Raw genomic sequence first — 13540 nt, 5'->3', positions numbered from 1 at the left:
TATAGAGGATGGAGCAGAGTTGTTCTCTCTTGCCCCAGAGGGACAGACCAGAACGAATGGGACGAAATGAATTCAAAAGAAATTCATCTAAACATCCGGAAGAAGTTCCTGACAGTTAGAGCTGTTTTTTGGTGGAACAGGCTTCCTCGGGAGGTGGTGGGTTCTCCATCTTTGGAGATTTTTAAACAGAGGCTGGTTAGCCATCTGACGGAGAGGCTGATTCTGTGAAGGCTCAAGGGGGTGGCAGGTGACAGTGGATGAGCGAGGGGGTTGTGAGAATTCTGCATAGTGCAGGGGGTTGGACTAGATGACACAGGAGGTCCCTTCCAACTCTATGATTCTATGAATGGGCCTTGGTAAAAGGATTATGACCTAAAATGTTTCTGAGGATGTCCTTTTGTTGAACAGCTATTGTAATTTGAATTGTAGAGATTCCTCATTGTGCAGGTTTTCTTTGTAGTGAAGAAATACTTTTGAACCACTGTAACTGTTTTTCTTAAGTTGGTTAAGATGTTTAGATTTCAGACATAGTTAATAATCTGTACTGATCAAATTCAATAGCTAAAAAATAAATGTTTAATCTCTGACCAGCTGATCCTAGGAAACTATAGATGGCTTAACTACGAAGAAGTGAACCAGAAAGTGAACTACTTTGGGAGTGGATTAGCTGCGATTGGGTTGAAACCAAAGAGCACAGTTGCCATATTCTGTGAGACACGAGCGGAATGGATCATTGCTGCCCAGACCTGTTTCCGATACAACTTTCCTCGTGAGTATGGCATTTGAAAATTAAGACTTTTGAGCAGAATAGCACTGTCGTCCATTAGTTTTACTGATGTGGGAAAAAGTCTTCCAGCATTGGAAAGACTAGTGGAGTGGTGGCTTCAAATGGGCAGCTGTGTTGGTCTGAAGTAGTGCAATAAAATCAGAGTCCAGCAGGGGCACCTTTAAGACCAACCAAGATTTATTCATGGTGGGAGCTTTGGAGGGCAAGCACTCTTCCTCAGTGGCTGTCAGTCCCAAGGTATTGTTGCAACACTACATCTGGGGTCGTGGTGCTCTGTATTCTTGGAGCTTGAGGAGGAGGGGCAACAGTGGAATCATAGAATAACAAAGTTGGAAGGGACCTCCTGGGTCATCTAGTCCAACCCCCTGCACTATGCAGGAAACTCACAACCCTATTGGAGTTCTGGCCCTTCTGGTGGAACTCTGGATGGAACCTGGGTTTTAGCCACTGTGTGAGCCTGATGGACTGAATGGACCATCGGTCCGATCCAACATGGCTGCTTATATGTTCTTATGTAATGTTATTTTCTGTGACATCTACTTTCATGAACTATAGATACATGATATACTATTCTAATTTGGCAGACATCATACTGCGTATTACAAAGTAAGAAGGAAATATGTAAATATCCTAAAAAGTACAGCAGAATTGTGGCATTCCTTTGCAAATATATACAATAACAGTGACTGTTCATATAACAGCTATAATTGGGGTGAATGGGGTCTTGAATGTGAACTTTGGATAACAGAGCCAAGTCTACAACCGCTCTCAAACAGGGGAATTGGTAACAGTCCTATACCCCAGCGGTCCGCAAGCTTTCGACCGCTGTGGTCTGCTGCAGCCAAGTCGTGGGAGAGGGCAGACTGGGGGCCCGTGCACGTGTGGCAGCCCCAGTGCAAACGCGCATGCGCGGACTGCCGCAAACGCGCGTTTGTGCCGGCCGCAGCTCTCCCTCCCGGCCCCTCCGGGCCGCCAGCAAATTGGCCGCTAAAGTGGCCGATTAGCTTGCGGCTCGGCAAGCTTCTCTTCCCTCCCCTCCCGAAACAAGAAGCTTGCCGGGCCGCGAGCTAATCGGCCGCTTTGGCGGCCGATTTGCTCGTGGCCTGGTGAGCTTTTCGCTTCGGGGGGGGGGAGGGAAGAATGAGCTGTGGCCCGGCGCCAAGGCCGCGGGCCGCAGGTTGGGGACCACTGCTATACCCACCCATCAGGCGCAACTCAAGAGATAAGAAGAGTTAGATTTTATATGCTGCTTTTCTCTACCAGAACCTATTCTGCACTGGTAGTGCTGGGCTGGGCTGGGCTGGGCTGGGCTGCTGCCAGGTGTTTGCAATGGAGCTTTTTGCCCGGCCGCTTCCTGTGTACTCACGGGGGACTAAGTACAAATAGTGAAAAACCTGAACTCTTGTTTCCCAATGTAAAATTGCTGATAGTGCTATATCCAGATACAGAAGATTTGACTTCAGCTTCTATTTAAACTTTTTCCCCCTATTAAATAGTTGTTACTTTATATGCAACCCTTGGAGAAGAAGCAGTAACCTATGGGCTGAATGAATCCGGAGCATCATATTTAATCACTAGCATAGACCTTTTAGAAGGCAAACTTAAGGTAAGTTGTGACCAGATGCCTTAACTCAGTTGCACATACAGTAGATTTGTTGCTCAGGGGCAGTGGGATACACTGTCACGTTCCAGTCAATTTCGCCAATAAGCAGATCCTTGATTGAAAAATCCTCTTTATTAAGGGGTTAACTAACTAGGTACATGAACACTCTTTGCAATGACCCATACTTAAGATGCTCCCAACTCCCCCAGGTAAGGAAGTTTTCTACCTCCCAATGCAGCCCATGATTTTTGCAAAATGCTGTCCTTGGGGAGCCAGGGGACCCTGAGGAATTAGGTAGGGGTCTACAGTGGGGTGGATTAAAGGGTGGATTTAGCCTAGACCTTACATGTTTAACATACTCTCCAAGGTCATCTGATGGGAAGGAACATGTCCAAATAAGTGGGTTGTATATTGAGTATTTGCAGTCTGTGGTCCACTCTCAATTATTTCTTGTTCATCAGAATGTACTGCAAGACATCACTTGCCTCAAACATATCGTTTATGTTGACAAGAAGAGTATCAATAAGTCAGACTATCCTGAAAGACTGGAGATCCATAGTATGCAACTAGTTGAAGAACTCGGAGCTAAACCTGAGAACAGTAAGTAGACCTGCAGAGAGATTAATATAACTGCTTCAGTGCATTGGTGTATACAATAAGCAAGGTTTTATTTTACATTGTTCTTCATCCCCCCCCCCAAAGTTAAACTTTTTTCTTGAGTCATGGGGCAGTCTATATGGACTGTTCAAATCCAGGAGACAGGATGCCTCATTTTGGAATTAAACCTTTTTGTGTCGAAAGAGCCTTTAGGAAATCTAAAATCTTTCTCTGTCAGCTCTAAACTGAATGGAAGAAGCAAGGAACTGGTTCCCACCAAAATAATGTTTGAGTCCCGTGGCACCTTTATAGTCAGTCGGAGTACCTTTACTGGCATTATTATTATTAGATTTATTCCCCGCCACTCCCTTGCGGCTCGTGGCGGATTACAACATCCTAAAATCCCCATTAAAACTCCATTAAAACAATAATAGCATAAAATAGCAAAGCATAAAACTTAACGGTTGCTGTTACAGAATCCATAGTGGAGAGATTTTCATTTAAGATGGCCAGCAAAGACTTAGCTACTTTTACGGTTATTGCTGAGTCCTTCACACTTAGCATAGTTTTAATCCACTGTTTCTCACCAACACAGATAGAGCTCATTTTCTTCAAATATTCAGCTGAAGGGAAGCGATGTAGTGAGAACGCAGGACATTCCAAAAGTATGTGGAATAACATATCAGGGATGTTACACCCTTGTAAACAATATCTCTCCTGAGAGGGAATCGGCAAAAATCTACCTTGGGTCAAATTTGAGGGAAAGATGTTTAGGCGAGCTAAATGTTCTTTTTAACACATATATCTCCAGAATTTGGAGATATAAAGGCATAGTTTTGTATTTTAAAGGGATATCTCAGGATCAGGGAGAGCAGATGCCATCAGGAGAAGAGCCTAATGACTGGGCTCCTGATCTTCTAATCATTCTGAGATTGAAAATCTTCTTGCCTACTGAGAATTAAGATATCCAAACCCATAGTTTGACGTTTCTGTGCCATTTTACTTAATCAGTTATGAGAATAAGGATCACTCAGAAGGTTAATTAATATACTTCTTGGGTGAGTGTCCGGGCCAGCCCATGTGACCAGGCGGGCTGCTGGACTCCCTCCACCCTGCACCCGCCGAAAAGACCAAGACAGAGCCGGTTCCCCCAGCAAACCAGCCCAGCCCACCCCCCCACCCCGAAACAACAGCGCGCAGCCTGCTCCAGTGCCAGGAAGACCGCCTGCATCCCTGCGGCAACAGCCGGCAAGGTCCCAGGGCAGAGGCAACGGCTGCGGAGCAGGGGCGAGAGCGACACAGCGGCGGGCAAGGTGACCCAAGCTCGGTGTCCGGGAGGGAGACGAGAAACATGGAGGAGGAGACGGCAGAAACAGAAGCAGGAACGGAGTCTTCAGAGGGAGGGGAGGGACGAGCCAGAATGCTGGGGAGGGCTCGACCACGGTCACAGGATGCAAGGAGCCTGGGGCGGGGTTGGGTCGATGCTGGTGAGATGCTGAAGGATGGGTTTTGGGCGATGAGGCCGGCTAAGAAGGGAAGCAGGGCAGAGAGAGGAGAAGGAAATTTAAGCTGGGGAAAGGGGGATGCACACACACACGCACATACACGCACACAAACGAAAGGAGCAGCGTTGGTGGAAGAAAGGTGTAAGGAGCACGAGTAAAAGAGAAGATTGCATTGCAGCTGGTGGTTTGTGCGGTGTGTCGTCCTTTTAGAAACCTCGTCCTTGGTAGGAGCAGCTGAGCCAGGATCCGAGGATTCAGACTCCTCGGGTGAGTGGGACACTCCCTCTCCACCCCCCATTTGGGGCCCAGTGGCGCATGGTGGCCCTCTTGCCCAAGACCAGAGACTCCCAGCAGCAGGGCCAGGACTTGTAGGGAGGGCGGGGCCTCACAGTGAGCATGGAAGTGAATTCTTAAAGGACTGAAGGACTGAAAGCCAAGCTCTGGCTTCGAAACTCTGTTAGCCAAGTTCTGTGACTTGCTCAATGCCACCTTTAAGACCCACACAATTTTATTGAAGGTAGCTTTTGGATACATGCATACTCCTTCCGATACATGTACACAAAAGCTTATACTTTGAATAAAACTTTGTTGGTCTTAAAGGTGCCACTGGACTCAGACTTCATTCTGCTGCTTTAATTAATCCATTTATTTATGCAATTTACACACCACCTCTCACTGTGACATCTTGGGGTCAACAGGGCTACACACCTGGTTATCAGCAAGTGAGTGAGAAATTTGAAATGTCTACTATTGTGCTGAAAGAAGACAGTTTATATAAACCAACATTTAATTAAAACATTTGAAATTACTCTTCATCTGGAACATAAATGAGTCAAAGTAGAGCAAACCAGAGGGTTCAAATCAGTTAAAATAACATAATGGCCTTTGTACACTAGTATAGAGATTACAAAAGAACCTTGAGTACATTCTGTTTTGTCAAGATGTTTGCTTGATATCTAAGCAAATAAAAACTTGGAAACTTCAGATCATCAAGAGGCACTCCAGAAAGATAAGTTTGGTATTTTGAAGGGAAACATAACTTTTTAATATGAAAACTGTTTAGTCTTCTAGCATATACTAGCATTCCATCTCTGATGAAAGTACAGGCCATATACCAATTTCAGACTGGATTCTTCTTCATGTAGGTTATGCCTCATGCAAGAAGGGGACCCATAAGGACTCGGGGAAGAGAATGCCCCTCTGTCTCCCCTCCTTGCTCTTGTTTCCTTTCTCAGTCATCAAAGGGTGATTTTGTATTTTCTGTCCTCCCCATTTTAAAAAAATGCCTATGGCTAATAAAGGAAAGGAAAGGCTTTCCCCACAACACTGTATCAGGATTCCAAAGGAGCTCACGGGATCATTTCAAATGAGTCTGACCTGTTGCCTTTTCCTGCCTGTCCTCCTTTTTCTAGTCAGCATCCCTCCCAGCCGTCCCCTCCCTACGGATCTAGCCTTAGTCATGTACACCAGCGGGTCCACAGGGAGGCCCAAAGGAGTGATGATGATGCATAAAAACTTGATAGCTGGAATGGCCGGGCAGTGCGAACGAATACCTGGACTTGGGTAAGACATTTCTGCTTGTCCTAAATTCTCTCTGTGTGTTTTGGCATGCTTTAACTTTGTATACTGCATTGGGGGGAGATTCTCATGCCTTCCTCCCATCCTCCCCTGGCACACAGCGATCTAACTAAAGATCTCTGCTTTTGTCATTGCACAAAGTAAGATTTGCTGCTGTGTCTAAAGCATGACTCGGGCTACACTCCTATTTACTGCCCTTGCAGTCATGCCTTTTTGCCTACATCGCCGGGCTCAGCATCCTGCCAAGCAACATGTAGCAAACAAAGTCTTTATTTGCTCTGTGCTACCTCTTGGGACTGTTTGATGCCTCTTGAGGAGAGAGAGGGAGCAGGAAGCAGGCCTGGGCCAGAGAGGAGAGGAGATGAACTGAGTGCCAAGTGGGCCCCCTAGACCAGCCTAGCCATCCCTGGGTCCTCTTCTCATTGGTTACTTGGTGGCAGCTGCTGTCTGCTGAAGCTGCAGACTGAGCCAGCCAGCACCTGTCTGTCCTCAGCTGCCAGTCGATTCCCTTCTCACCACCACTTGCTGCTTTATTTATATGCCCAAATATCCTGCCCTCTACAGATGGACAGGGTGGATTTTGCTCTGTGGCTGTACAGTGAATATATGCAGCTACTGGAGGGGCAGGCTTTATCAGTATGTTGTATTTTTAAAAAGCATTCATCGTGGAAATGTCTTTTCTGAACTTGGCACAGTTTAATACTTTATTTTCCTCTCAGTAAACAGGGCCCTGTTGCACCAGACAAATTTCAAGGTGCATTTTACTACCGTAGCAAGATCAATTCTGATGCTAGAGAGTTAATTCTTCTGCTTCAGTGTTTTCCTGTGCTTGGCGAAATGGAAGAAGAAGAAGAGTTGGTTCTCATATGCCGCTTTTCTCTACCTGAAGGAGGCTCAAAGTGGCTTCCAGTAGCCTTACAGGCGACTGTAAGCCGCTTTGAGCCTCCTTCGGGTAGGGAAAAGCGGCATATAAGAACCAACTCTTCTTCTTCTTCTTCCCTTTCCTCTCCCCACAACAGACACCCTGGGAGGTGGGTGAGGCTGAGAGAGCTCTGATATCATTGCTTGGTCAGAACAGCTTTATCACTCCCTGGCTGCATGTGGGGGAGTGCAGAATCGAACCCAGCTTGCCAGATTCGAAGTCCGCACTCCTAACCACTACACCAAACATAATAAATGCCACTTAACCATTAAAAAAACTACATTCTAACACTGTCCTTCAATATACACAAGTGAGTTTTGCAGGCCAGTAATACTGTGCTGATTTTTCAGGGTGTCTTGTACAAGTTCCATTAAATCTGTGTAAGATGTGATGTAGGAGCCCAAGCAAGGCCCATATTTGTGCTGAAGTTCTAATCACCTTTGGTGATTAGAATGTATGTCAGGATTGTCAGAATTCACCAAAGGAGAACATTATGGGAACATTATAGGAGAACTGCTGCAGAGTGAGGAGAGAAATAGAATCAAGAAACTTGCCAAATTTCGTTCAGCTAAAGGGACTGTTTTGGTTTGAAAGCAATAAAAGAGTCTCGTAATTTGGAACAGTGAGAACTACACTGCCTGCTACTGCAATTATTTTAAGGCTATGATTTGAGGAAATACTAGCCTGGCTGCATTTTGCATGGGAAGGGGCCATGGCTTGGTGGCAGACTATCTGCCTAGCAATCAGAGGCTTCAATCCCTGGCAGCATCTCCAGTTCAAAAGGACCAGGCAGCAGGTAATGTGAAAGACCTCTGCCTGAGACCCTGGAGAGCTACTGCCTGACTGAGTAGACCGTACTAAACTTGATGGACCAAGAGTCTGATTCAGGATAAGGCAGTATCCTGTGTTCATTTGTACACAACGTGGATCTAAGCAGCCCTCTGCTGTTTTTGAAGCCCTTGTTGACAAACAAGCAGCAACATATCCTCCTTGCTATGCTGAAGGACATTGTGCTTTCTTCTTAGACCCAAGGACACCTACATTGGCTACCTGCCTCTAGCTCACGTCTTGGAACTGACAGCGGAAATTTCCTGTATTACTTACGGTTGCAGAATTGGATACTCCTCTCCTCTCACACTGTCAGACCAGGTAAGAGAACAGGGTTGAGGCGCCTCCTTGCTTTCTGACCCGCTTTATATCCTTTGCAGTTATCACCAAAGGCAGCTTGTTAAGGTGTTAATGATCTCAGGCTAACAGCACAGAAAGGGGTTGCCTGTACAACAAAGTATAATCAATGTAAACTTTGAGAATGCCTTCTTGATGCTGTCTAGCTAAACACCAAAGTATTGTGGCATCTTTAAAAAATCTGCTTTAATTTGTTTGTTTGTTAGAATATCCATACCCCACTTTGTATTTTTATTCGCAGGTCAGGGCAGTTTCCTATTCAAAATTAAAACAATTTACAATACAGTGAAACCCCTTGCTCCCTCCCCAAAGAAAATACTCACAGCTTGTATCTCTAGGTTTGCTTTGACAAGTACAATATCTGTCATTCTAAATATGGTGTCTCCCTGACCTCTCAAGGAGCCCATTCCACAGGGTGAGAGCCACAACTGGAAAGAGCTGAGCTCTAGTAAATGCCAAGGATGCAGCCTTGGGCAGAGGAACAACTAGAATAATGGCAGCTAGAGGGCTGTCTAAGGGACAGGGGAGGAAACAGTCCTTGAAGCATCTGACAGATAAGACTGAAAACATTGAAAAGATTGCTCTTCTGACCACAGCTGCATACTCCATCCAATCAAGGAAGGTGCACAAACTCAGTTCCTTCTAATCCTTGAAGCTAGTTCTGTTATCCACTTACTTGGGCCTTTAGCAGTAGAGAAGAACAAGTATAGCACTTGAAGACTAACTCAGTTTGTGGCACAGGCTGGCGCTTTCGTGAGTCATGAAACCTCTTCCCCTGCCACAAATTTTGTTAGTCTTTAAGGTGCTCCTGGACTTTTGCTCTTTTCTGCTGCAGCAGACAGAACATGGCTCCCCGTGTTGGTCTTACCGGACCTCATTACCTATTGATCTCAGTAGCATTGCATGGAGATCTGAGTACTGCGGATTCATTTTCTAGGCGGCCTTGATAACCCCTCTGAAGCTACAAGGTGGGACATAACATCTGAAATAAATGGCCTATAATGAAAATAGATTTGAGGCAGGGAATTTAGATGCTTGGTTTCTTCTCTGCTGGTTTGCCCAACTTATGGACCTCTGTGGTGATTGTCTAGCTTTGGTGGGAAACCATTTTGAGGAGGCTGTGTGAGGTGGTCTAAATCTCCCCTGCTTTTCTCCATCAGTGGTCTGGTTATTCCTCCCTTGGAAATAGCTGAATTTGGGTTCTCTCACTTTTCTTCCCCTCACAGTCAAGCAAAATTAAGAAGGGGAGCAAAGGAGACTGCACTGTCCTGAAACCCACCCTCATGGCAGCAGTGCCGGTAAGCATGGAAGAAAGAGTGTGCCTCTAGTGAATTGTTTCTCTTTCATATCATCCGCTGTAGCAGCGTCATCACTGAGGAGAAAGGATTTCCTGTATGGTAAATGTTGTGTCTGTGTGTGGAGGGGAAAGGGGGGAGGAGGGAGAGAACCTGATGCTTATTAAAAGGTAAGACCAAAAAGGGAAACCAAAACCCAACAAAGCTTAGGAAAGATCTTTGTCTGACTCACGTGGGAATGCACTGAGAGCTGGGCAAAAGCAGAGGGTGGTGGCCCCTGGAAGTACATATTTTAGAAGGAGGGCTGCAAATCAGATACATTAACACTAGAAAGACTGGTTGGAACAGCACCTAACAGATTTTTCTTTGCCATCCAGCAAGTCCTTTGATTTTATACAAGTGCATTCCTCACAATAATTTGACCACTGAGGAAGACCCCCTCGGGGTCAAAATGTGTTTGGTCCATTCTTTGTTGGTCTATTCCATGTGCAGTTAGATATGTGATGTTTTAAAATATGTTGACAGTGCATTATATGTAACTAGAACGAAAGCCCATTTTATTCTAAAATATAATGGACGCAAGCCCCCCCCCCCCCCCCGGCTAAGCCTTTGCAGGGCGAAGGCTTCCCGAGGGCTCCTGTTCCCTCACACCCCCGGCCTTCCAGCCCATGGGCCTTCCTGCCCTGGGGGGCGCAAAGGGAGCTCCCACGGGCCCCTCCCCGTCCAAGGTGGTTGCTTCGTCAGCGGGAAAGGAGCAGGGCCGCAGCAGGCCTGCTCCTTTCCTGCCGGCCAAGCATGTTCCCCTGGGCGACTCAACAGCGGCAAAGGCTCTTCCCCCGGCGACTCCCCGGACGGCACAGCCAAGGACGGACCAAGTAGCCAATGGGGAGCTGTGCGTGGCTCCCTATTGGCCACTTGGCCCTGGAGTGACACTCCGAGTTCTTATCACGGACTCGGCCCGCCCCTCTCTCCTCCCCTTTACCCTTACTGTTTTATTTAGACCGCTCCGCAGGAGCGGTTTAAAGATTAAAGATAAATGCTTGAAATCTTTTTAAAAAATTCTTCTTCTTCTTGTGCAGCTCAACCTCCAGGATATTAAAAGGTGTCATGAATGTGAATTTCCCAAGTTAGTTTACTTGAGTCTTGGATCTCAGTAAGTTAGCTCAGAAATAATGGCAAAGGAAGCAGCCCTCAGCTCAGGCAGTCCTCTCCTTCCTTTTCCTCATGTAGCACATTATTTGTCAGAGGTTTCAGGTAGATGGCAGAACTATAGCTTGTCATTAATAGGAGCCATCAAACTGTAGTTTCTGCTTGCCTTTCAAACTACTGTTCCAGAAGAGAAACCCACACGGTCAGAGTCCCAGTTTGCGGAACAAATATAAACCAATCAACCATTGATTTGAAGGTAACGAAACTGGAAACGGCTAATCAGCACAGGAAACAAACGGCACCCCCCCCCCCTATGGACACAATGGGATGGAATGTGTTGCCTTTAGATACTACAGTGATTAGCTGGAAGAATTGTGAAACTACTCTCCTCTATCCCATTCAAAACCTTTGCCGTGTTAAAAATAGCCCTCAAGAGAGGAGAGAATTAAGCCCAATATTACCATTGCATATTTGTCTCCTCTTGCTTTGCGTGTTCTGCGAATAGCCCCCAGCTAAAATTGATCACAGACTAACTGGTTTGCACACTGTTACCCAACTAAGGAAAAAACCAGACTGTTTAATAATGTATGCATTGATGCTTCTTCTCCCTCCGCCCCCAAATCTTTGGCTAGTTAAGCCAAGCAAACGCAGAATGGTAATTTTCCTCCCATCTCTCTCCCCCACCCCTTTCGGGCCTTAATCTTCATAGGAAATCATGGATCGAATCTATAAGAATGTCATGAGTAAAGTGCAAGAGATGAACTATATTCAAAAGACGTTGTTCAAGATCGGTTATGATTATAAATTGGAGCAAATCAAGAGGGGCTACGATGCGCCACTCTGTAACTTGTAAGTACCCTTCAGATACCTGATGACGTATTGTTGAAGAAGCAACTGCGGAAGAAAGAACCTACCCTAGGCCTGTAATTAACAGTTAAACAATTTAGCAATCAATAAAAATAACAACTAATTCTATGATCTGTTATTCTTCACTTAAATTTTAACAGTATATAGATTAGGGTTGTGCGATTCGGCCGCTTTGGAGGCCGTTCCCTCCGGGCGCAGCCAGAATTCCGCACCTGTGTGGTTGCGGAATTCCGTGCCTGCGTGGTTGCGCCCGCTGTCACACCGCTGCCGGCACTGCCCTCCCTCCCCCCCGCGGCGCGGTGCTGGCTGCGCCCGGAGGGAACGGCCGCTTTGGCGGCCGAATCGCACAACCCTAATATAGATTGGCCTTTAGCTCAAAGGTTTGGGGAAGCTTATTTAAGTGAAGAATTATAGATCATAGAGTTAGGAGAGGATTAGATCCTCACTACATACTCATTGGATGCCTAAAGGAACAATCCCATTGGATGACTTTATGCGCATAAAATAATTACAGGAGGAAACAACCACTGATGAAAATGCCACATCTGGAGTCCGTTTTGGTTGTTTGATCGCTATTAAAAGAAGAGATAGGATAAATTTTATTTTTATTCGTTGTTAAATTGTTTTAAATTATAGCCTAAGGCAGGTTCTTTCTTCTGCTGTTATATTCGTTTCGAAGAAGTAACTGCAGCATAAGCAAAAACACAGGGTGCAAGCCAGAGTGTTCTTAGATGGGATTCAGCTGATCCAATGTACTAGGGCCTTAATTTTGCATTTGTTATTCTAGCAGCCCAATGTGACCATGCTACAGGTGATCAGTTTCAGTGGTGTTTATTTGGGGATTCATATAATTAATAGCCTTGCGGTGTCCCTGTGAGGTTGCAGTCCTCATTAGAGTTATGCCCTCCTAACTTCATTGACCTCAGCTGAGTTAGAAGGGTGTAGCGGATTGTGCTGATGAATTAGCGGTCTTCCCTCCTTTGTCTGCTGAAGGGTCTATAAAGTTAATCAGAAATGCCTCACTGAAAATGCTCACTGTTGAAGTGACTCCTTTTTAATGCTAGAACTTGGCTAAGCCACAGGGTGGAAACAGCGTGTTATGTCACAGAGGGGTTTTTCTCACTTAAATGGACTAGACTGAATGCACCGAAGTGCTCATGTGCCCATTCATACTTGAACCAGGCAGATCTATTATGATTTTGAATCAAGGCCTTAACGCCCATTCCTGGCCTCAAACACACACTTTGCGCTTGGATTTCTGGAAACGTGATCACCAGCCAGTCTTTTCACAGCGGGATATAATCCAGGGCAAAAAGAGGATCCCAGAATGCTTTTCTTGCTGGGGTATTACTGTCCATGGCCCGCGTTGTTTGTTATACTAACACCCGTGTCCTTTTCCTCTTAAGATTACTATTTAAGAAAGTGAAAGCGCTGCTAGGAGGAAACGTGCGCATGATGCTCTCCGGAGGGGCACCCCTTTCCCCTCAGACACAAAGGTTTATGAACATCTGTTTCTGCTGCCCTGTCGGCCAAGGTTACGGATTAACAGAGACCTGTGGAGCAGGAACCATTACAGAAGGTGAGGCGGTCGGGTGGCTACATCGGGCATCTCAGAGCTCAGGGTGCCTGGCTCTGCTGAATAACCAGCCCTGTCTGCTTTTTTGTCTGTAAGCAAAAAAATACTTTTTTGGGGGGGGGGTCCAAGGAATGCCTCTGGCTGCTCTCTTACCATTCTCCTCTGCTGTTCCCCTCTAGCTACTGACTACAGCACTGGCAGAGTAGGAGCTCCTCTTATCTGCTGCGAGATTAAACTGAGAGACTGGCAAGAAGGTGAGAAGATGCAAAATATTCCCAGTGCATTTGACCGCAGCTGTCCCTGTGCATGAATGACTTAACGTCAATGTTGTGGTTATAACTCTGAAAAACACTTATCATTGAGCCTGTAAAAAAGATATCCCCTGGACTTAAGAGAGATCGGGAATGGACTTCAGGTTTGCATGTTCCCTCCTACTGGCCCCTGCAGTAAGGGGGGGGGGGGGAGGGAACATTAAT

The 13540-nt window shown here is 46.0% G+C and overlaps 1 protein-coding gene across 14 annotated transcripts in view; it reads left to right on the top strand.

The window, feature by feature from the left end:
- ACSL4 (acyl-CoA synthetase long chain family member 4) overlaps positions 1 to 13540 on the top strand; it is a 48586-nt gene that overhangs the window by 24903 nt on the left and 10143 nt on the right. For all 14 annotated transcript variants that reach the window (XM_077309404.1, XM_077309401.1, XM_077309402.1 and 11 more), the window contains exons 4-12: positions 592 to 769; positions 2284 to 2393; positions 2852 to 2990; positions 5905 to 6055; positions 8018 to 8141; positions 9404 to 9475; positions 11331 to 11470; positions 12895 to 13067; positions 13244 to 13318. In XM_077309404.1, coding sequence (XP_077165519.1) covers positions 592 to 769; positions 2284 to 2393; positions 2852 to 2990; positions 5905 to 6055; positions 8018 to 8141; positions 9404 to 9475; positions 11331 to 11470; positions 12895 to 13067; positions 13244 to 13318 — 1162 coding nt within the window. The remainder of the gene's footprint in view (positions 1 to 591; positions 770 to 2283; positions 2394 to 2851; positions 2991 to 5904; positions 6056 to 8017; positions 8142 to 9403; positions 9476 to 11330; positions 11471 to 12894; positions 13068 to 13243; positions 13319 to 13540) is intronic.

This window comes from Paroedura picta, chromosome 13, assembly GCF_049243985.1.
Source record: "Paroedura picta isolate Pp20150507F chromosome 13, Ppicta_v3.0, whole genome shotgun sequence".
Lineage (NCBI taxonomy): Eukaryota > Metazoa > Chordata > Lepidosauria > Squamata > Gekkonidae > Paroedura > Paroedura picta.
The sequence above is the reverse complement of the archived record's forward strand: the minus strand, read 5'-3'. Positions and strand labels throughout refer to the sequence as shown.